Source organism: Loxodonta africana, chromosome 26 (genome assembly GCF_030014295.1).
Source record: "Loxodonta africana isolate mLoxAfr1 chromosome 26, mLoxAfr1.hap2, whole genome shotgun sequence".
Lineage (NCBI taxonomy): Eukaryota > Metazoa > Chordata > Mammalia > Proboscidea > Elephantidae > Loxodonta > Loxodonta africana.
This window is the reverse complement of record NC_087367.1, coordinates 13,196,098-13,220,029: the sequence shown is the minus strand read 5'-3', so window position 1 is coordinate 13,220,029 and position 23,932 is coordinate 13,196,098. Positions and strand designations below refer to the sequence as shown.

The following is a 23,932-nucleotide window of genomic DNA, read 5'->3' as shown; positions in this document are numbered from 1 at the left end:
CAGTCACTCCTTGGAAACTCTATGGGGCAGTTCTACTCTGTCCTATAGGGTCACTAGGAGTCAGAATTGACTCAATGGCGATGGGTTTGTTTGTTTGTTTGTTATATATTTATGTATATATGTATGTATCTATACATGTATATAAGAGCTCTCGTGGCACAGTGGTTAAGCACTTGGCTGTTAACTGAAAGGTTGGCAGTTCGAACCCACCTACCGGTTCTACAGGAGAAAGAGCTGGTGATCTGCTTCTGTGAAGATTACAGCCAGGAAAACCCTATGAGGTAGTTCTACTCTGTCACATGGGGTCGCTATGAGTCGTAATCGACTCAACAGCAACGAATTATATATATATATATATATATATATATATATATATAAAATATACACATATGAGGAGCCCAGGTGGTGCAGTGGTTAAAGTGATCAACTGCTAACTGAAAGGTCAGTGGCTCGAAACTACTAGCAGCTCCACGGGAGAAAGATGTGGCGGTCTGCTTCCACAGAGATCTACAGCTTTGGAAACCCTATGGTTTCCCTGTCCTACAGGGTTGCAATGAGTCGGAATTGACTTGACAGCAGTGAAGAAAAAAATTACTGGTTCAGTTTCTCCGGAGAACCCTAAGACAGGTGGGTATTTTCCTTTTATGGCAAAAGGAACCTGAACGAGGTAACAGAACTGGGAGACTGACTCCAACTGCTCTTCCCACTGCGTCCTCCTGGGCATGTGATTCCTGACCTGCCTTCTTGGTGAGCGGGTAGAGGGTCAGGCATTGTCACCTCACACTCTCTCTGTTCCCCTGACCAAGCAGGTTACCAACGGCTCCTCTCTGAGAGCTCCTGCAGAGAAATTTTTAGAAACTTCATTTCAGAAAAAGCACTTTTGCACTCCAGTCTCTTAGAGATGATACAATCTAGAGGAAGTAATTAAACGCTGGTCCTCTGATTCTATTCCTAAAAACAGGCCCACCAAGCACATGGTTCAACGCCCAAACCTGTTTACCAGGGAACCCGAGAAAAGCAGGGACGACAGGGGGAGAAACCTTCTTGCGATGACATGTTTGCTTCCTATATTTCTTCTGGAATCATGTCTGCTTGGCTTACTGATTAAAAACCCAGTTTTATTGCTCTCTGCACTGCCAAGCCAATAAATTTCCAGAAGAGAAAGCTGTATTCTACTGTACCCCAAGCAACATCAATAAAACAGACAGCCAAATTCTGATTCCAGAATCTTTATTGCTGGGGAGAATGCAGTGCAGAACGTATTTTGGAGAGTGTTTACATAAAAGCTTCAACTGAACCCTTCAGAGCTATTTATTCATGCGAATGGTGCCCAGAAGCTGGAGCCTGGTGGCAGGCATACCCTTCCTCCAAATGGAAGCATTGAGTGGTCCCCAGGAGGGCAGCTTGGCTCAGGCTTCCCTGGGGAGGTTGCCTGAGGGGTTGATTGATGTAAGGATGAGGGATGGAGAGGAAAGGTCTGACGGAAGCGAGAGGGGCTTTGGTCATGATCATGCTCTGGTAGTCCCCCGTGACTGCAGAGCAGCCCTGGTGCAAGATGAAATTTCGCAGAGTTGATGCTGATGCTGCAGAGAGGGAAAGGCAGCAGTGAGGAGAGTGAAAATACAGTCTCCATTGTAAAAGAGCCACTGAGTGAACAGCAGGGGACTCTGTGGATGCAGCTTACATGAGAAAGCAGCCTGGGGGCCGGAGGAGGGGAGGAGAGGTGGGTGAGACAGGTGCACCTTGCTTTTCAGAACAGATATGCTCCCATGAAGCTAAGTGGAGAATGGGGCTCTGTGATCCCACGCCCATAGTTAAGGTAATACGTCCAAGGATTTTCTTTATAGCCCTGTTTGCAGCACCAGGGGGTTGGAGGTAACCTGGCTGTCCATTGCTGAGTGAGTAGATGGGTAAAATACGGATGTCTGTACCGTGTCAGCAGCTGGAAGCAACAGCCTAACAACACACAGGGCAGCGTGGGTGGATTTTAGAATCATGGGGCTGAGAGAAGTAGGTAAGAAATAAATGAGGTCTATAACAATACCATTTGCAGAATTAAAATACATGCACACCAAACATTAAACATCTTAAGCCATGAAAGCAAAGTGTACAAACACATTAGAAGAATTGCCTATGAGGCAGAAGTGGGGAAAAGGGGATAGAATAACTAAAAAACAGAGAGGGTCTTTGAATGGACCGATGATGATCCTATTAATTGGATAAAGTATAATCAAGAAAATGGAAAAGAAAAAAGTTTTATTCGATGTATCATGTTTCTTCTTTCTTTTTTGTTTTTAAGTTAGGCTTGTATGTATTCCAAGAATTTGAACCTCAGGAACTCTTGTGGAAAGGGTTGGTCAATGCCATTTGAGATGCAGCAGAAGCCAAGGAGAACTGGGGGAAAGAGGTCAAAGGCAAGGACAGTTCAATGGTCGTCCAGGGTCAAGAAAGGGAATGAAAGTGGTACATAAAACAAACAAAAATAAAGGAGCGAGTAGCAGAGTCCTTCCTGTTTTAAAGAACCAGGCTTCCTGGACACACATGAGGTTGATTGAACTTGCAGGGCTGAGAGTTCTCTCTGGCTCTTAAAAAGAGACATGAGATGCCGGTGCAAGAACGTGGTTGTGGAGCCATGTAGCTTATTACATTTTCACAGTCCATTTTTTACAGTTTTAAGTCTTAATTTTTAAATACATGGGTGGTACAACAGTTGGTACCTGGGTCATGGCCAAATCCCACCCTGCCCAAGTACCTTTGCCGCAGATATCGGACCAAAAACTTAGACTGGATAATAAAGGCAGCCTTAGCCTCACCAGCTCAGGAACCTTCATCTACCCTAGAATCCTTTCTACGAGCCCCCTACCCATTCAGTTCTGGAGTAAAGATGAAGGAGAAGCAGCCTCTGCTCCTTTGGATCCCTGGCCCTAGGATCATGTGGTTGGTCAGGACTTACATACAGCCCTGTGTTTCTGATGACTATTGTCTAGACTGGACCCGATATTTGGAAGGCAGGGCCCCTTTGTAGTGCCTTGAATTATACTTGCTACCCAGTGCAGTATTCTTTCAACTCCTGGAGACTTGTTTTTCACCAATGCCTTCAGTGCAGCTTGAACTTCCTTGAATACCATCAATTCTTGATCAAATGCTACCTCCCGTAATGGCTGAAAGCCAACCGATTCTTTGTGTTACTGTGACTCTGTGTGTCCCTTTCATCTTCTTTTGATGCTTTCTGTGTTATTCAATATTTTGCCCACAGAATCCTTCAAAATTGCAACTTGAGGTTTGAATTTTTTCTTCTGTTCTTTCAGCTTGAGAAATGCCGAGCATGTTCTTTCCTTGGTTTTCCAACTCCAGGCCTTTGCACATGTCATTATAATACTTTACGTTGTCTTCTCGAGCTGTCCTTTGAAATCTTCTGTTCGGATTTTTTACTGCATCGTTTCTTCCATTTGCTTTAGCTGCTCTATGTTCAAAAGCAAGTTTCAGAATCTTTTCTGACATCTGTTTTGGTCTTTTCTTTCTTTCCTGTCTTTTTAATGACCTTTTGCTTTCTTCATGTATGATGTTCTTGATGTCATTCCACAACTCGTCTGGTGTTCGGGCATTAGTGTTCAGTGCGTCAAATCTATTGTTGAGATGGTCTCTAAATTCAGGTGGGATACACTCAAGGCTATATTTTGGTTCTAATGGACTTGTTTTAATTTTCTTCAACTTGAACTTGCATGTGAGCAAGTTCTGACTGATGGTATCAAACTTTTTCATCATCTGTTTCCACAAACGTACTCGATTTGATTCCTGTGTTTTCTATCCAGTGAGGCCCATGTATAATGGTCACAGTTAATGTTGTTGAAAAAAAGATATTTGCAGTGAATAAACTGTTGGTCTTGCAAAATTCTATCATGCAATCTCCGGTGTCATTTTTATCACCAAGGAGATATTTTCCAACTACCGATCCTTCTTCAACTTTGTTTACAACTTTCACATTTCAATTGCCAGTAATTACCAGTGCATCTTGATTGTATGTTTCATCAACTTCAGGCTGCAGAAGTTGGTAAATATCTTCAGTTTCCTCTTTTTTGGAAGTAGTAATTGGCACGTAAAGTTGAATAAAATTTGTATTAACTGGTCAACAAATGAATGCAGCACTGGAGTTGCTCACTTATCTATGCCAAGAAATTTGGAAGATAGCTACCTGGCCAACCAAGGAGAAGAGATCCATATTTGTGCCCATTCCAAAGAAAGATGATCCAACAGAATGAGGAAATTATTGAACAATATCATTAATATCACATGCAAGTAAAACTTTCCTGAAGATGATTCAAAAACAGTTGCAGCAGTAAATCGACAGGGAGCCGCCAGAAATTCAAGCTGGATTCAGAAGAGGATGTGGAACGAAGGATATCATTGCTGATGTCAGATGGATCTTGGCTGAAAGCAGAGAATACCAGAAGGATGTTTACCTGTGTTTCATTGACTGTGCAAAGGTGAATGTCTTTGTGTGGATCATAACAAATTATGGATGACATTGTGAAGAACGGGAATTCCAGAACACTTAATTGTGCTCATGAGGAACCTGCACTCAGACAAGAGGCAGTTGTTCAAACAGAACAAGGGGATACTGCGCGATTTAAAGCTAGGAAATGTGTGCATCAGGGTTGTATCCTTTCGCCATACCTATTCAACCTGTATGCTGAGCAAATAATCTGAGGAACTGGACTAGGTGAAGAATAATGTGTCATTCGGGTTGGAGGAAGACTCATTAACAACCTGTGAGATGCAGATGACACAACCTTGCTTGCTGAAAGTGAAGAGGACTTGAAGCACTTACGGATGAAGATCAAAGACCACAGCCTTCAGTATGGGTTATGCCTCAACATAAAGAAAACAGAAATCCTCACAACTAGACCAATGAGCAACATCATGATAAACGGAGAAAAGACTGAAGTTGTCAAGGATTTCACTTTACTTGGATCCAAAATCAAAGCCCATGGAAGCAGTGTTACCACAGTTTCGCGAGTTAGAGCCACCTGCCACAAATAGCCAACTCTTGAGACAGGGGTGAGGTGCGTAGCAAGAGCTTTATTAGATATACCAGTATATGGAGACAGAAGGAAACGATCTCCTCCTAAAGTCGTCTGTCTCTCCAGACTACGGATCAGCTCGGGTTTTTAAGGGAAAAGGGGCCGTAAGTTTTAGGGACTTGTGGAATGTGCACTCTCTTTCTTCTGTTTGGTTTCGGTGGTCGTATCTCAAACATGTTGACCTTTTCCTGCCGTTACTCCATCGGCTGGGGGTGGGGGGTGGCTGGTGCCATCCTTCTTATTTGACAGGCTTAGATCAGTATCACTTGTTTTCCACAGTTTTAGAGGAAACATTGGTTAACACTTAACCATTTGGGGAGCTAACATCAGGATCTTACTTGGAGGCAGGGATGGGCTAGGGGAGGGAAAGGAGAGAAAGAAGAAGGAAAAAAAATTGGCTCAGGTACTGTTCAAGATATGGCTGAGCAGCCTGTTTTAGCAGCAGTCAAGAAATTAAAAGACGCACTGCATTGGGCAAATCTGCTGCAAAAGACCTCTTTAAAGTGTTGAAAAGCAAATATGTCACTTTGAGGACTAAGGTGTGCCTGACCCAAGTCACGGTATTTTTAATCACCTCACATGCATGTGAAAGCTAGACAATGAATAAAGAAGACCGAAGAAGAATTGATGTCTTTGAATTATGGTGTTGGTGGAGAATACTGAAGACAGCATGGACTGCCTGCCAGAAGAATGAATAAGTCTGTCTTGGAAGAAATACAGCCAGGGTGCTCCTTGGAAGTGAGTATGGTGAGACTTCCAATGACTGAGGCCCCCTTGCCTCAAGGTAAGACTACTCAGAAGGGCTACCCCACCTTGGAGCTCCTTTCATCAATTTCTTTACCTGGGCCCCAGCCAACTTCCGTTGCCAAGACCCAGTGCACCATGGTTGGTGCATAAATGTGAATAATAGTTATCCTCAACGAGGTGGATTGACACAGTGGCTGCTACGCTGGGCTCAAGCATAACAACGATTGTGGGGGTGGCACAGGCCTGGGCAGTGTTTCCTTCTGTTGTAAATAGGATTGCTTTGAGTTGGAACCAATGGTGCCTAACAACAACAACAGTGCACCACGTGTCAGAGTTCAACACGGGGAACTTTACAGATAACCTATTTACATTCTCCCAAAACCCACTGCGGCCAAGTTGATTCCGACTCATAGCGACCCTATAGGACAGAGTAGAACTGCCCCCACAGGGTTTCCAAGGAACGGCTGGTGGATTTGAACTGCTAACTTTGTGGCTAGCAGCCAAACGCTGAACCACTTCACCACCAGGACTCTTATTTGGATTCAGATAAACCCAGTTCTTGAGAAAAATAATGTCACTTTATCATGCTCTCCCCAATGGTTTCTAGTGTCTCCTGGATACTCAAGGATTTCTTTTTTTTTTTTTTTTGCGTTTAATAACACAGATGACTTTGGAAGGAGCCCATTGCGCAGTTCACTGGCTTGTTAACAAACCCTCATAATAATGTTAGTTGGAGACCTTTAGAGTCTGCAGGGCTCTCTGTTCCCCCTTTAAGGAAATCTAAGATTGGAAAATCCTTATTTACAAACCTATCAATTGGGAGAGATTTGCATTACCAAAGGGTTTGGGATTCTACAGAAGCATTAGCTGCAGGGTTCCTTTAAACAGCAAACTCCCCTGGGTGGGTGAGTGGAAAATATGATTCAGTTGACACTCTGTCTTTTCAAAAAAGGACAAAACCAGTTGCCATGGAGTCGGTTCCAACTCATAGCCACTCCATGTAGTCAGAGTAGAGCTGTGCTCTATAGGGCTGATTTTTAGAAATAGATCACCAGGCCTTTATTCCAAGGTGCCTCTGGATGGACTTGAACGGCTCACCTCTTTGTTAGCAGTCCTTTGCACCACCTAGACCCCCCCCCTTTTTGACTTGCATGAGTTGGCCATCACTTACTTATTATTTTCTTTTTTACATAATTTTATTTATTTTGTTGTTGTTGAGAATATGCACAGCAAAACGGACACCAACTCAACAGTTTCTACATGTACCATTTAGTGACACTGATTACATTCTTGGAGTTGTGCAACCATTCTTACTCTCTCCTATTAACATAGTTGTTCCTCCCTCATTATCATAAATTCACTGCCCCCAAGGTTCCTATCTAGTCTTTCAAGTTGCTGTCGTCAACTTGATCCCATATAGACAGTTCTTAAAAGAACATAGTGGAGCCCTGGTGGCGCAGTGGTTAAGAGCTCAGCTGCTAACCAAAGGATTAGCAGTTCAAATCCACCAGCCACTCCTTGGAAACCCCATGGGGCAGTTCTATTCTGTCCTATAAGGTTGCTATGAGTTGAAATCGACTCGATGGCAATGGGTTTGAGTTTTGATTTAAAACAGCATAATGCTTAAGGCAGATATCTTTACTAGTTAAACTAAACTATTGCTTGGTTTTAACGAGACTTCAGGGGATATTTTTGGTTTAAAGTTTAAAGATTATCTCAGGGCAATAGTTGCACCCAACCTTTGTGGCTCCAGAAAGTCTGCAGTCCATCAGCATTTAAAAGTCTGTTCTATATTTTCCCCCTTTTGATTAGAATTCCTCTATAGAATCTTTGACCAAAATGTTCAGTAATGATAGCTGGGCACCATCCAATTCTTCTGGTCTCATGGCAAAGGAGGCAGCTGTTCATGGAGGCAACTAGCTGCACATTCCATAGCCTCCACTTATTCCTGACTCTCTTTCCTCAGTTGCTCCAAGTGAATTGCGACCAATTATTTTGCCTTGGATGGTCGCCTGCAAGCTTTTAAGAGCCCAGGCACTATGCACCGAATTGGGATGTGGAACGGGGCACTAAACACGTTACTATGTCAATTAACTGGGATGTCCCAGTGACTCCCTTTTAAAGACAGATGTGGCATAAAACAAATTACAAGTGTAGATTCTCCACTTCGTCTTGGTGTAAGAGCTCAGCATGCAAGAAGGTTTCCAGGGAAGGACCACCTTCTGAGGCTCATAGACCAAGTGGGCCAGAGGAGGAGAGGAGGAAGAGGGAGAAATCCAGCCCAGATCTGGAGCCTTCAAAGCCTAGGTAGGGGCTTTGGTCACATTGCAGGATCTTTTACCTTTCCTTCTGCAGAAGTGAATAATTTTATTCATTGTCATCTAATTGTTTTAAAAAGCCATCTGTATTACCAATTTAAGAAAGCTACAAACCTACATTCATCTTTCATAGACGATTAGTTTCTTGCTAGAGCTACAAACTCAGAATTTTAAAACACTGAAAAATCAGAGGGAGTGAGAAAGAGAGAAGCAAGATATATTTAAAGCACTTTTGCCTAATGAGCTTGTTGATATGGGAAGGGGACTCATTACCTCATTTGAATTCAAAAGAATGTTAATATTTCAGTATTTATTGTATAAGACCTTGTTCTATAGTTAACAGCAACTTAAGAATTTCTGTGTTTTTTTTTTTTTCAAAGCTGCTCAATAATTACAATAAAACTTGCTCTCATCTTGGAGTGAAATAAAAACAGCTTTCCCCTTTTCAAATGATTTTAAAATCTTCCCACTTTCCAAAGCACAGACCTATGTGGAAACTTCATGGCAGGGAACGTCTTCATTTATTGGTGTTCTGTTGCCTTTGGCATTTATTTAGAAGGAGCTGAGGCTTCATTGTTCACTGAAACATCAAGTCAGTATAGACGGATGCTGAATATGTTACATTCTCATCAGAAATTTTTGGATCTCCTGTAAAAATGCATCCAGGTTTTATTATTATTGTGGTGAAAATATATTAACATATAACAAACCATACACCAGCCCAACAGTTCCTACATGTGCGGTTCAGTACCACTGATCACAATCTTCAAGTCGTGCAGCCATTCTCACTACCCTTTTCCACCCCCAGTAACATAAAGTCAATGCCTCGTAAGCAAACGCTCTCCCACTCCCTTTCCGTGAGCGAGATTATGCAGTATTTGTCCCTGTGAGACTGACTTCCTTCACTCAGCATGTTTTCAAGATGCGTCCATGTGGTGGCACGCGTCAGGGCTTCATTTTTCCTTACGGTTTAGTAATATTCCACTGTGCGTATGTGACACATTTTGTTTATCCAGTCCCCTTTTGGTGGACATTTCGGTTTCCACCTTTTGGCTACTGTGAAAAGTGCTGCAGTGAACACTGGTGTAGAGCTTCATCCAGGTGGTTGTGATGACCGTTGGATTATTTCTGTAAACATTTATTGTAGTAAAGCTTAAGGTATGTCAGAAGAAAAGGACCCTGTAGAGATCATTTGGGTCAATCCCTTACTTTACAGAGGAAGAATCTTAAGTTAGAAAATGTGAAATGGTTTCCCTGAAACCACATGACAGATCAGGGGGCAGGTCTGGACTAGAACATAGGCCACTTCTTTCCTGGTCCAGTACTGTGTCTTCTACCAGCCAAATCCTATCAGTAGTGTTCACTGGGGAGCTTGTTGATACACCCTACTATGTGATCCATGGTTTCTCCCGTGAGTGGAGCTATCAGCTTCTTGAGGGCATGCACTCAGTCTTCAACTTTAAGACACAGCTTGCATTCATGTTCCTCCATGAAGCTTCAGAACTATCAGAGTGGTTTTTCTTTCCTCCCCACTCTGTCCTCCTCAGCACTTCAGTGACTACACTATTTTTTTTTCCTTGTACTATTGTTTGAGAACTTACCAGGTTCCCTGTATGGACGTTTCCTCTGTTCCAGCATTGAACACCCAGTCTCTGGTGGATTCCGGCTTCACACCATTTCTTGCATCCAACTCCTTTATTCCTTGCTCACCGACACTCTTCTTGCCCATTTTTTCCTCCACCTAGACTATTCCATCGTCCCCTAATTGGTTCCCCTTCACTCCATCCTGGCTTTCCCTGTCTGGTCTTGATTAATCTTCCTACAATTCCAACAATGTCACTCCGGTGCTCAAATACCTTCTGTGCCTCCCCTTGGCCTATTAATTATCTACAGATGTCTCAGCCGTGAGGCCCTCCAACCAAAGAGTTAACCATCATGTGCCAGACGTGTCACTCACCATTCCCCTGCTGTAACCAATACACTAGACTTGGGTTTTCCCAAGTGTGTGGTACTGACCACTTGAAATGTGGCCAGTCTCAGTTGTGATGTGCTTAAGTGTAAAATACATAATGGATTTCAAAGAGTTGGTAGGAAAAAGAATATATTTCTTAATAATTTTTATATTAATTAAACATTGAAATAATATCTTAGGTATTTTGGATTAAATAAAATATACTATAATTATTCTTTATTTCATCTTTTAAAAGCCTTTCAAATGTGGCTACTGTAAAATTTAAAATAACATATGTGATTCATACTATATTTCTACTGGACAGCACAACCCTGGACAAATCAGACTATTTACATTTCCTGAAAGTGCCTCATACTTTCCTGCCTTCATTCACACTGTTTGTACCGTTTGCAACATCCTCATCCTTTTCTGCTGGCCAAATTCTACCCTTGGTTAAAGGCCTATCTCTGGCGCCACGTACTGGACAGAGTGTTTCTCCAACACCAATTGCATGTGCTCTCTCTCGAGGCAGCCTAGCAAGTAGTGCAGACTCTGGAGCCACCCTGTCTGGGCTCAAACCATAGCCCACCTCTTTGAGACAGCTGTTGCTGTTAGGTGCCATTGGTCGGTTCCGACTCACAGCGAGCGACTCCATGTACAACAAGAACGAAACACTGCCTGGTCCTGCGCCATCCTCACAATCGTTGTCATGCTTCAGCCACTGTTGCAGCCACTTTGTGAATCCATCTCGTTGAGGGCCTTCCTCTTTTTCGCTGACCCTCTACTTTACCAAGTGTGATGCCCTTCTCCAGGGACTGGTCCCTCCTGACAGCATGTCCAAAGTACGTGAGATGAAGCCTTGTCATCTTCTCTTCTAAGGAGCATTCTAGCTGTACTTCTTCCAAGACAGATTTGTTCGTTCTTCTGGAAGTCCGTGGTATATTCAACATTCTTCACCAACACCATAATTCAAAGGCGTCAATTCTTCTTTGTTCTTCCTTATTCATTGTCCAGTTTTTGCATGCATATGAGATGATTGAAAAGGCCATGGCTTGGGTCAGGCGCACCTTAGTCTTCAAAGTTTAAGGCAGTTTCCACATTTATAAGATGGTGATGATACTAACTTTATCAGTTAGCGTTCTCCAGGGAAACAGAGCTGATAGGATACACACACACACACACACACACACACGCACGCACTCACCAAGGGGTAGAATTTGACCAGCAAAGAACGGTGAAGACATGCCATGTGGTGGAAACAGTGTGAATGAAGGCTGGAAAGTTAACCATATCTACAAAATACCTTCACAGCAACACCTACATTACGGCTGGAATAAATAACCAGGTACTGTAGATGGCAACTGGGAGCCCTGGTGACACGGTGGTTAAGAGCTCGGCCACAAACCAAAAGGTCGGCAGTTCGAATCCACCAGCCACTCCTTGGAAAGCCTATGGGGCAGTTCTGCTCTGTACTATTGGATCACTGTGAGTCGGAATCAACTTGATGGCAAAGGGGTGGATGACGACTGGTTTATAGCCTAGCCAAGCTGACACATAAAACTAACCATCACACCAAAGATCCCATAGATTTTTCAGATTAGTTAAGAAAATGTTTATATAATACTAACATAGTGACAAGAGCTCAATAAGTATGTTTTTAAATTCACGGCTGCTCACTGTGATAGAGTCAAGCTACCCATGCCATACCCAGGCTACACCTCATGACAATGGGGAAGGTGGAATGGGGAGGGCATGGGAGAGTAGGCGCGACCTGTTACAGGATGGGTGCAATACTTTGGAATTGATTCTTCTGTTTGTCATGGGTCACTCTTAGGTCTATAAAATGCTTCTGACTTGTCTCTGGCTCTTGAGAGTCTTGATAATCTCTCCTGATTATACACAGGACAACTGAGAAGGAGGGTAAATACTGCCACTGGGTACCTTTGTTTTAGGCTCAGATATATTGGCTTCACCTGACAGCCTTTTAAAGACATGATAAAGAACAACCTTCCATCAAACATTTCAGGTCTGGGGAGCCACTCTGCAGATTTGGCATTTGCTTGTTGATTTTATTAAAAAGTTCAGCCCATTGGAACCCTTGCATGTGCAATCTGAGTGACTGCACCAAGACAGCTGCTCTCAAGCATCCAAGGAGCTGTAGGGAGCTTGTGAATTACAATATGAACCAAGATGCTCAACAAGATTCCCTGGATAATGGGTTTTCCAAGTCATTTGTGCTACAGTGAAATTAAAAATGTAAAGCCTGAAAGGAAAATGGTAAACACATCTAAGCCCATACTAAAAAACCATTGCAAGTTTTCTAGACACAAAGCAAAAAAACCCCAATCTTTACCCCCTAAACTAGAATTCTCCCAGCAAGAATATAACATGACAAGAATAACTCTGGTAAATAAAAACTACATGTTGAATTCTCCCTGGGGAATGTCTTCATCTGTAATGATCTCTCAGAAATGTTTTTCAGGAGCAGCAGGTATTACGTTGTCAGGGCAGCGACATTGCAGGTATGCTTCGGGAAGCTCTTTCATTACAAGCTTCTGTTTTTAGACATTTAAAAACTTTTTTTTGTTTTTTAAGTGAGCTTGTAAAAGCTGGTTGCAACTGATACACCACATACTTTTAATTAATTTGAGGTTGGGTTGAAGTGCCTGGAATTACAGCCTTCATCACTTTTTTAGTCATTCACCAGCTCTTGGAGACACCCGTTTGTGTGGTTGCCTAGCTCCAAAATACCCCTTTCTCTGAAGCATCTCACTGGCTGTAAAGGTTGACCTTAAGCCCCTGCTCAGAGGGAAACACCTGACATAAGCCAGGCCAAACAGATTCTCTCTTGGGAATTTCAAACTTGTAGTGGAGAGATCCACCACCTGTCTGTCAGTTTGTCAGACTGTGGTGGTTTCTGTGTTCCTACGATGCTGGAAGCTATGCCACCAGTGTTTCAAATACCAGCAGGGTCACCTATGGTGGACAGGTTTCAATGAAGCTTAAGACTAAGACAGACTAGGAAGAAAGGCCTGTTGATCCAAAAATTAGCCAAGGAAAACCCTATAGATCACAACAGAACATTGTCCCATATAGTGCTGGAAGATGAGCCCCTTAGGTTGGAAAACACTATATACAGTGGCTGCCACAATGGCCTCGAGCATACCAAAAATGATGAAGATGGGGCAAGACTGGGCAATGTTTCATTCTGTTGTACACGGAGTTGCCGTGAGCTGGAGACAACTCAACGGCAGCCAACAAGACCAGCACTAAAGAACCAGAGAAGAGGAGTCTCTGGAGTTGATTTATTGTCAAGGTGGAACCTAGGGAGAAGGTCCATGACCTGCTGCTGCTAAGGTGTCAGATTCTCTGCAGATCTTGCCTACATCCTTCTACCTCTTTATTCTTCTACTAAGTTCACCTCTGATGATTAAATAAGAGTCCAAGTTGATCTCTGGGGCTTGCAAATTAGAAAAGCCTTAACCAGATCCCTACCCGAGTTTTCCAAGGTGAAGTAATGCACTGTTCTATCGGCTGTTAATAACACAGATGGGGCATGTGTTGTTGGTTGGTAAGAGGGCAGGAGACTTTGCAAGGTGGTTCCCCAGTGGCCTCTCTAAGCTGTTGTCAAGGGCCAGGATGAGTTTATGGCATAAACACATTAGCTCAGCTTACTGTCATAAAGAATGAGGCTTAAAGAACTACAGCTCCAATAACATCTCCACCAAGCTTTCTTGGATATTTGGGCTAAAAGGGACAGCATCCTCCTTGGAATTCCTACCAGTCTTTGTTTATGCCCCTCGTTCGACTTTTATCATCTCCATTTCCCTGCAGTTGTCTGAGCTTCTGTCTCCTATGGCTGGAAGAATGTAAGCTCCTGGAGGGCAGGGGCTGTGTCTTGGGATCCTCTACGTTGTGAGAACTTGCAGTTGAGGAGCACAGAGTAAGTCTTCAGTACATGGTTTCCGAGTGTTCATCAAGCCTGACATGCAGGTTTCCTGTGTAACCAGCCTGAGGCTCAGGATGGGAATTGTGAAAAGAGGACAGAACGGGCTTGGATGCTCCAGCTGGGCAGACAAGTCCGAACTAACTGAAGGACATGAAACAGCCTATCACCAGGTGTTAGGTGGCACACTTCGGAGTCAGCTCAGCCTGGGCTGAAAAGCCAGCAGATCAGACTCCAGCTAATAATGAGCTCTGCTATTTTGAAATTCTAACTTGTTCACCTTTGAGGCTGAGAAGACCTAGTGGGTCATTTTCTCTAATTAACACCTCCCAGGAACAAGCACTTACTGATGAAAATCAAAGACTACAGCCTTGAATATGGATTACACCTCAACATAAAGAAAACAAAAATCCTCACAATTGGACCAATAAGCAACATCATGATAAACGGAGAAAAGATTGAAGCTGTCAAGGGTTTCATTTTACTTGGATCCATAATCAGCACCTGGGGAAGCAGCAGTCAAGAAATCAAATGACATATTGCATTGGGCAAATCTGCTGCAAAAGACCTCTTCAAAGTGTTGAAAAGTGAAGATGTCGCTTTGAGGACCGAGGTATGCCTGACCCAGACCATGGTGTTTTCAATCACCTCATGGGCATGGGAAAGCTGGAGAATGAATAAGGAAGCACGAAGAAGAATTGATGCATTTGAATTACGGTGTTGGTGAAGAATATTAGATATACCACCGACTGCCAGAAGAACAAACAAATCTGTCTTGGAAGAAGTACAACCAGTATGCTCCTTAGAAGTGAGGATGGCGAGACTTTATCTCACATACTTTGGACATGTTATCAGGAGGGATCAGTCCCTGTAGAAGGACATCATGCTTGGCAAAGTAGAGGGTCATGGAAAAAGAGGAAGACCCTCAAGGAGATGGGATGACACAGTGGCTGCAACAATGGTGTTATGGACTGAATTGTGTCCCACAAAAATATGTGCTGTAAATCCTAAACTTTATGCCCATGGTCATAATCCTATTTGGAATGAGTTGTCTTTATGTTAATGAGACAGAATTAGTGTAGGCTGTGTTTTGAGTCAATCTCTTACAAAATGTAAAAGGAGCAGATTAAGGAAGCAGAGATCCTGGAAGACTGATGCCAAGCTACATGGAGATCTCCAAGGAACAAGGAAACAAGCTGAAGAGACAAGAACCTTTCCCCAGGGCCGACAGAGAAAGCCTTCCCCTGAGTCTGCACCCTGAATTCGGACTTCTAGCCTCCTAAACTGTGAGAAAATAAATTTCTGTTTGTTAAAGCCACCCACTTGTGGTATTTCTGTTATAGCAGCACTAGGTAACTAAGACAAATGGGTCAAACATAGCAATGATTGTGAGGATGGCGCAGGACAGGGCAGTGTTTTGTTCTATTGTACAGAGGGTTGCTGTGACCCAGAACCAACTTGACAGCGCCTAACAACAACAGGGACAAAAGTCTTCCATCTTGCGTGCCCATTATCCGGGGATATTTATCGTTCAACCTCGCATATGGGTTTTTCTGTCTTTTCTGCATCAATCGGATTGTTACAATAATACTTTGTAGTTGTGTGAAACCTTTATTTCCTAGTATTTTGGGCCCTGTCGTCTCATTTATCTTCACAACAGCCACCCCCACTCCAGGGGCAGGAGTTGTTATGTCCCTCTTACAGACAGCACAGAGGGCTTATTACTAGCTCAATTCCACAGTGCAAATTAGGACAGGGGACCCGGTGTTAGACCCGTGGGACAGGCTGTGTCGGAATCCCATCCTGTCACATCAGAGCCTTCTCACTCCGCAGACTCTGAAATGCCATCTGGTGCTGCTTGTGAGGTGGAATTAGGCACCCAGGAGTAGCCACATTTCATCAGAGTCAAGGGCAAATTTAACAGCAGCGAGGGATAAATACAAAATCTTCATTCTGAAAGTCGAATTTTATTTAGAAATTGGACTTTTCTGAATTTGGCTTAGGTGGCATTGAAGAGCTGTGTTTCAGGGCCTTGTGGACAGCAGCTGGGAGTGGTTTCCTGGCTGGGAGGAGGTGTCATCTCCTAGTGAGATAGAAACCCAAAACCCAAAACCAAACCCATGCCATCAGACGTGTAGCAACCCTGTAGGATGGAGTAGAACTGCCCCATAGGTTGTCCAAAGCTGTAATCTTTATGGAAGGGGACTGCCACATCTTTCTCCCGTGGAGCAGCTGGTGGGTTCAAACAGCCCAGCACTTAACCACGGCACCACCAGGGCTCCTTGGAGTTATTACACAGATACTTGCAAAGTAGTAATTTTTAAATTCTATTCCTTGGACACTTAGGAGCCAGTGTTCTTCCTACAATTTAGCCTGAAATATTATTAGTGAAAGGCTACATTTTTTTTTTTTTGCATAGCCCTTGGGGTAGTTTAATCAAAGTTTTCTGATGACTTCGTATCTTGGGTTTACACACTGCCTTCCTCCCCCAAAAGAGCCTGGGAAAGGCATGAAGAGGGAAGAATTCATTCAGCCGTATTTGTATTTCTTGCTTCTCAGCAAGGACTCGCTAGTCTATTCTAACCTGGCATGTCTCCCTTGACACTCCAATCTCGTTTGGTTCTTCCGCCTGGACTCTATTTCCCTTCTCTCCTTCAAGGCACAAGTCTTGTGCCTTTCTCCTCACCTACATGTCTCTTGGGGTGTGCTTCCGCCTAGATAGTGGGTCCCTTAAGGGCAGAAACATGCCCTTTGCTTGTACATTCCCCTACTGCACAGAACCCTATTCTGGACCCCAATTTCAACTGAAGGTGGAAGAGGAAAGAGGAAGACATTCAGACAAGATGTCTGGAGACTGGCTTTTTCCTGTGACATTGAACTGGTGGATACAGCACACTTCATCCTTCCAAAGTCTCTGGTTGTGTCTTACAGTAAAATCTCCAAGTTTAATCTCTTTTCAGTAGGCACAACATGCAAAAAAAGAAATTGCCATAATTATTATTAGCATTTTCTTACTAACAGATTTTTCAGAAGCTGTTTCCATATCAAGCAGATCAACCTTTCTGTTGTCATAGAGACAAAGATCTTTATATAACCATGAGCAAGGTGAGATTTTTTTTTTTTTTTCCTTCTCCCTCCTTCCAGTTGCCTGGAACTAATACAAAACAGAAAGGAAATTTTTAAAATCAGTTTTCTTTCTTTTCTTTTTTTTTTTCCATTAATTTTAATTAATGAGTGACAACTTGGGAGGCTATTTTTTGTATTATGTTGTAGATTTTAAATACTCACGCTTTTAATAAAATATGGAAGTGGAGGAAAGGTATAAATGATACCATTTTCAAAATTTGTAAGCAGTGGGCTTGTCAGTAATCAATAATTATAATCCACGTACCTTTTATTTGTTTCTTTTTAAAACCAAAGAGTGAATTTTAGGTGGAGGTCTTAGAAGGCAGGGCTGCGAAGGACTGGGATGGTTAAAACATAAAGTAGCATCTATTGAGGGGCTGATGATGAATTGTAAGGTGCTCTACAGCACTAATCTCCTTCTCAGAACTGGGAGTGCTCCCCTTCTCACCGCAGAACTAAGTCCAATGGATGAGTTGGCACAAGACCACACCCTTCTTCTCAAGGAGTCTTCTCCCAGAATTCTAGTTCTCTTTTATTTTTTTATGAACACCTAATAACTTGTTGGAGCCCTGGTGGCTCAGTGGTTAAGAGCTACGGTGAGCTATAGCTGTTAATCAAAAGGCCAGCAGTTCGAATCTACCAGTCACTCCTTGGAAACCCTATGGGGCAGTTCTGCTGTGTCCTACAGCGTCACTGTGAGTTGGAACCAACTCGATGGCAACAGGTTTGGTAATAACTTCCTATTCATAGCATTTTTCTATCTTATAATTATCCTTTATCATTTCGTTTACTCATCATCAAGAAAAGAGGATTCTATCCTCAAAAAGTTAAACAGAATTACTGTATGATCTAGCAATTCTGCTCTTAGGTGTATACACAAAAGATTTGAAAGCAGGAACACCAATACGTGTACCCCAATGTTCACTGCAGCACTATTCATAATATTCACAAAATATTCACAAAAGGTGACAATAGCCTACATGCCCATCAACACAGGAATGGATAAACAAAACATGGTACATACGTACAATGGTATATTACTCAGCCATAAAGAGAAATGAATTCCTGACGCATACTACAGCATGGATGAACCTTGAAAACATAACGCTGAGTGAAATAAGTCAGGCGTAAAAGGACCAATATTGTCTGATCCACTTACAGGAAATACCTAGGATAGGCAAATGCATAGAGCAAAGTTTATTTGTGGTTTCCAGGAGCAGGTGGGAGGAAGGGGTAAAGGGTGGCTCATTGCTTCAGGAACACTGAGCTTCTATCAAAGGTGATGGAAAAAATTAGAAATGGATAATGGCGATGACTGGACATAAAAAACATAACTAACATTGCTGAATTGTGTGTGTGAAACATTGCTGATTGTGTGTGTGAAGAATGTTAAAATGGCAAATGTTTTGTTACATATATATTTACCACAACTAAAAAAAAAAAAAAAGAAGATTCCAGCATCTACTTGTCCACTTTTCTGGTCCTTTGCCTCAAAATTGAGTTATACTGTCTCCTTCCTTCAGGACTCAGAAGTATCCCTACTCTTTCTAAGACTAACCCATCCCTAACCAGGCCCCTATGTTCTTAGACTGATGCTCTTCTCCCAGCCCCATTGAGATCATAGTCCATCAGATGTTATTCCTCGCTCATCCCTGGTCTTTGCAATCTGTCCTTCTCCATGGATTCCATCTCCATTCCTTTCTGAAGAAAAAAATAATAATAACTTCCCTCATTCCTGTTTATTTTCCATCTATCTTTGAGTTCAAGGTTTTAATTTTATCACAGCTGCCTTTTTGCAATAAAGAGATACGGTGTATGTGGATGGGGGAGGTTGGGAAGGAAGGTTTATGGCATAAGGATGTTTAAAACATTTTTCTTGCTCTCCAGAAGATTATGTCCTTCATGGAGAGCAATGTCTTGGCTCTCAAACTTGAGCATGTATCAGAATCACCTGGGGACCTTGACTCCCCCTCCCGCCTAGCTCTGGATTCAGTAGATTGGGGCTCAGGTCTGAGAATGCGTTTCTAATAATTCCCTAGGGGATACTCATGCTGCTGGTCTGGGGACCATACTTTGAGAACTACTGCCTTAAAGTAATAACCCTTCTCCTACTCCTTTTGTCATGTGGATGCTGTGTTGAAAAAAGTTATTCTGTTTTGGTCTTCATAGGCTCCACCTCCACAGAGTTCTCACCTGAAGGATGAGGCCATCTCTCAGTTATCTGGTCTTTGGGAGACCCGCCCTTGGGAGGTCACAGCCCTTGACTGTGTGAAACCCTAGGTAATTAGACGTAAGGGGTCTAAATGTTCAAAAGATGATGCTCCCAAGTGGTGGGTGCTAAAATAGGACCCGTGTTCGGAGGAAGTCAATGGTTCTCCAGGATCTCACATGGATGGCAAAGGCCGCAGGGCCTGGAGAATCAGCTTCTTTTTGAGAGCTCGATTAGCCAGCTTCAGACTGCTGTTGTTGTGTGCCATCGAGTAGATTCTGACTCATCGCAACCGTATAGGACAGAGTAGAACTGTCCCATAGGGCTTTACGGAGCAGACCACAAGGTCTTTTCTTCCATGGAGAAGCTGGTGGGTTCAAACCTACGACCTTTCTGTTAGTAGCCCAGTGCTTCATATTATGCCCATTTCCCACTTTCATCCTCAAACCTGGTCAGCCCTATAAAATCTTTTTAAGGGGCTCCAGGCTTCTCTAAACTGTGTTGTGGGGCAGAGAGAGAAAGGTAGTTACTATTTTGTTTTCTCCCCCACTTGAGCCCTCTCATGGGCAGAGGTATCTCCTGAGGCCAGCATGGGGGTGGCGGCAGAAATCATTGAGCCATCTCGGGTGGAAGCTGAATTCTAGAAAGAGCTGGGACTGGGTCCACTCTTTCCTGCCCTCCCCCCCCAACCAGTGCGAACTTTGGAGAAGCTAGGAGCATTTTTTATTAAGGAAGGGATAATCTCCTTAGGAGCCCTGGTGGTGCAGTGGTTAAGAGCTTGGCTGCTAACCAAAAGGTCAGCAGTTCAAATCCACCAGCTGCTCCTTGGAAACCCTAGGGGCCAATTCTACTCTGCCCTATAGGGTTGCTATGAGTCGGAATCAACTCGACAGCAACAGGTTTGGTGTTTTGGTTTTTAATCTTCTTAGACAAGCAAGTACAAGAAGACAATTAAGAGAAAGAGTCCCATCTTTGTGACTCAGTAGCTGTGGGACCCTGGGCAAATGATTCTATCTCCCAGGATTTTGGTTTCTTTCTTTACTATAAAGGTAATCGGTGGGGAACAGGGCGAGGATCAGGGCTTGGTCATCTCTAAAGTCTCTGAATTCTCAATTTCTGCTATGCTGTGTGATAAGTGGAAATCCTGGTGGCCTAGTGGTTAAGAGCTACGGCTGCTAACCAAAAGGTCAGCAGTTCAAATCCAGCAGGTGCTCCTTGGAAACCCTAAGAGGCAGTTCTACTCTGTCCAATAGGGTCGCTATGAGTTGGAATCGACTTGTCGGCAACGGGTTTGGTTTTTTTTTGGTTGGTGTGATAAGTACCAGGCAAGTGTGAGAGGCTATTAATGCCACAATCATTCAAAAGAGCCAGATGGGAGGCTTGGGAAGGAGGGACAAGGGCTCAGATGTGGAAGGCAAGTTCCACAGATTTGTTGATTGATCGAAACCAATTCTATCAGCATGGTTCTCTCCCTCGGGGAATGGAACTGACAAGAGAATTAATGGAAACTAATTAATATAAACCCCTCAACCTTTAAACTGTATCTCCCAACCACACTTAGTCCCAGAAGCACACTAACTCTTCCAGGGGGAGAAGCTCAGCCCCTCAGGAGGGAGGCGGACTTCCCTCTGTGACCTATTGCCCTGACAGACTGCTGGGGGCAGCAGGCCTCTCCTCCCCCAGCACCGAATTCCCTCACCTGTAAGGGTCAGAACTACTGAAGACCTCCACCAGCCTGTGCCTTTTTGATATTTTTATGGCCATTTTTCCTTTCTTTTCTAATAGCTTTATTAAGATGTGATTCACTCTCCATAAAATCCACCCATTTAAAGTGTACAATGCAATCGTTTTAAGTATGTTCATAGAATTGGGCAGCCATCATCACAGTCTAATTTGGGAACATTTTCATCACCCCAAAAAGCCCTACTCATTAGTAGTCATCCCCCCTCCTCCCGCCCCCCACACACAGGTCTTGGCAACTGCTGTTGCTAATCTCTTTTCTCTCTGTGGATTTGCCTAGTTTGGCTGTTTCATGTAAACAGAATCCTACAATATGTGGTAACAAAAAAAAAATGTACCTTCCTCTAAACGGAAGAAAGGTGTAGGTGGCACTAAAGGCTATTCCTGCCCCCTTCCACTCTTCACGCGGTCATTTCAGCACCTCCACCTGCTTCCTGAGGTATACAATTCTCTCAACCACTCAGTGAGCGTGGAGGTGGTAGGTGGTGGGGGGAGAGGTGGCAGGACACAAGGCCTTTGGTTAACTAGACAGGCAGCTTGAAATGCAAGTACATCTGGGGCAGGGGCAGAGGGGTGACCAGTATGTTCAGAAAGGTGTAGGTGGGCACTGTTGGCAGAGGTGGGCCCACTAGCAGTCCCATTGAGTTACCAGGGCACCCCTGACCCTAGGGCCTGAGCTCCTCATTCCTAGAGGACCACAGGGTGCCAGAACCCACAGTAACGTACGCCGACCTGGCATACACTTCTTGGGGTAGCAGCAGCTGCCAATTTAAGGGCATCACACCCATGTCCCCTTCCAGTAGTGGCAGAGTTTGAGGGCTTCTCTTGGGACATCTGAGCAGGTCCACGCACCCTGCCTTAGCCCCAACTGGGGAGGACGGTGGGGACAGAGAGAAGGAGCGGGTCTGCGGGTGCCAGGGGCAGGATGGCGAGTCCGCATGGGGAGCTCAAAACCAAGCAGCGTCACCGGCTGGCAAAGATGACCCCAGGATTTGGGTTCTCATCCCCCTAAAAGGTGGTCAAGTTTGGGAGGGCGCAGCGTCTATCTTGGAGCTTCTAGGCAAAAGGGCCACAGGGGCAGGGAGGGAAGGTGGCCCGGAGCAGGGAGGGAAGGTCCCGAGGTGGGGCGAGGGCGCCGGTACTCACAGTCGGGAGAGGCCGGCCCGCGGGCCGGGGCAGCGCAGGGCGCCCTCGGGCGGGCAGCTGCAGGGCTCGGGGCAGCGCGCGGCGCGCAGCGCCCGGGGCAGCGGCAGCAGCAGCAGCAGCGCCAGGAGCGGCCGCAGCGCCGGGTACCGCCGCCCCATGGCCGGCGAGCCTGAGCGCGGCCTCCTGCGGCTGGACCCGCGCCCCGACCGCCCCGAGCGCGGCCGCGCCCTCTCCCCGCCCCCCGGCCGCCTGCCTCCCACCCCGGCCACTCCGCCGGCCCGTCCCCGCCCCCGCCCCCGCCCCCCCCGGTGTCCCCAGCTGGGGCTCCGCTCTGCCTCGGCCGGGGAAGGTGAGCAGTGACTCCGTCACCTCCTTTTTGCTGCTTTCCGCTGGCTTGAGCTGACCTCCACGCCTGCAATGGCCCCAGCAATAGGCAGCAAAGTGTGGTAATGGCCCATGTATTATAGCAGGGGGCGGAAGTTCTGAATTCTTGTTCTGGCTCTGCTGCAACTATGGGTGTGAAGTTGGGTGAGTCGTGCCACTAGCCCAAACCTCTCTTCTGTCATCGGTGAGAAGGGTAGACCAACACTCGTCATACCACATCGGAAGGCGTGAAAGCGCCCAGCTCAGATGCCCTTCCTTTTCTTCAAGCTCAACCTCAAATCCTTCCTCTCCCTTCTTTCCCAGCCCCTAACTCCCTCCGCACTGCAAGTCATCTCTGCCCTTCCAAGGTCCCCAGTAATTTCCCTTGGTAATGACGTCTTTCCACTTTATATTATAGCTATTCAAACCTGTCCTATATCTGGGCTATAGACTGTGAGGTCCTTGAGAACAAAATCCAACTTCTTTATCTTTGTATTCTTTCTGGGTTCTACATGATAAGTCCTCAGCGAAGATTTGTTGAATGAATGAAACAGTTATAATACATACAGCAGGCGCCCTAAGGAAGGCCCACTATAGGCTAGCCTGGGTGACTGGGGATCTGTCTCACTTCATGTCTAAGCCACACAGTCAACCAGTGGGGCATTTACAATGAGAAAACTGATGTCCAGAGAGGTCATGTGGCTTCCCCAAAGTCACTTAGCTTGTAGGTGCCTACTGGTTAGAACCCTAATTGAACCTATGTCTATCATCCTGCTTTCTATGGCCAAGCAAGAAATTATTACATACCAGGGGACTTGGAAAGGAGACTAAATTTTATGGCAAACATCCCAAACCCAAATCCATTGCTGAGGAGCTGGTTCAGACTCATAGCCACCCTCTAGAACAGGGTAGAACTGCCCCGTAGAGTTTTGAAGGAGTGGCTGGTGGATTTGAACTGCTGACCTTTTGGTTAAGCTCTTAACTATGGTGCCGCCAGGGTTCCATGGGGATACATAATTTCTTCTATTCCATCTGATCATCAAAGCACTTTTCTCCTTCAGAGGACTCTGTGTGGATTCTGGAAATCCTAGAGATATTGTCAGTAGAGATGGATTTTGAGAGCTGGGAGGGAGTAGAAGGCTCAAAAGAATAGATTTCTTTCTTGGGGTTTGAAGCCAGCTTTCAAGGGCAGGCCCTTGCAGTAACCAGTCTGTGTTGTTTTTGTTATTAGGTGCCATTGAGTAGGTTCCGACTCATAGCGACCCTGTGTACTACGGAATGAAACACTGCCTGGTCCTGCGCCGT

General features: G+C 44.6%; 1 protein-coding gene across 1 annotated transcript in view; it reads right to left on the bottom strand.

The window, feature by feature from the left end:
• LHCGR (luteinizing hormone/choriogonadotropin receptor) overlaps positions 1 to 22,422 on the bottom strand; it is a 71,419-nt gene extending 48,997 nt beyond the window's left edge. Inside the window, exon 1 of the mRNA XM_003417582.2 lies at positions 22,265 to 22,422. Coding sequence (XP_003417630.2) covers positions 22,265 to 22,422 — 158 coding nt within the window. The remainder of the gene's footprint in view (positions 1 to 22,264) is intronic.
• Between the last annotated feature and the right edge of the window lie 1,510 nt (positions 22,423 to 23,932).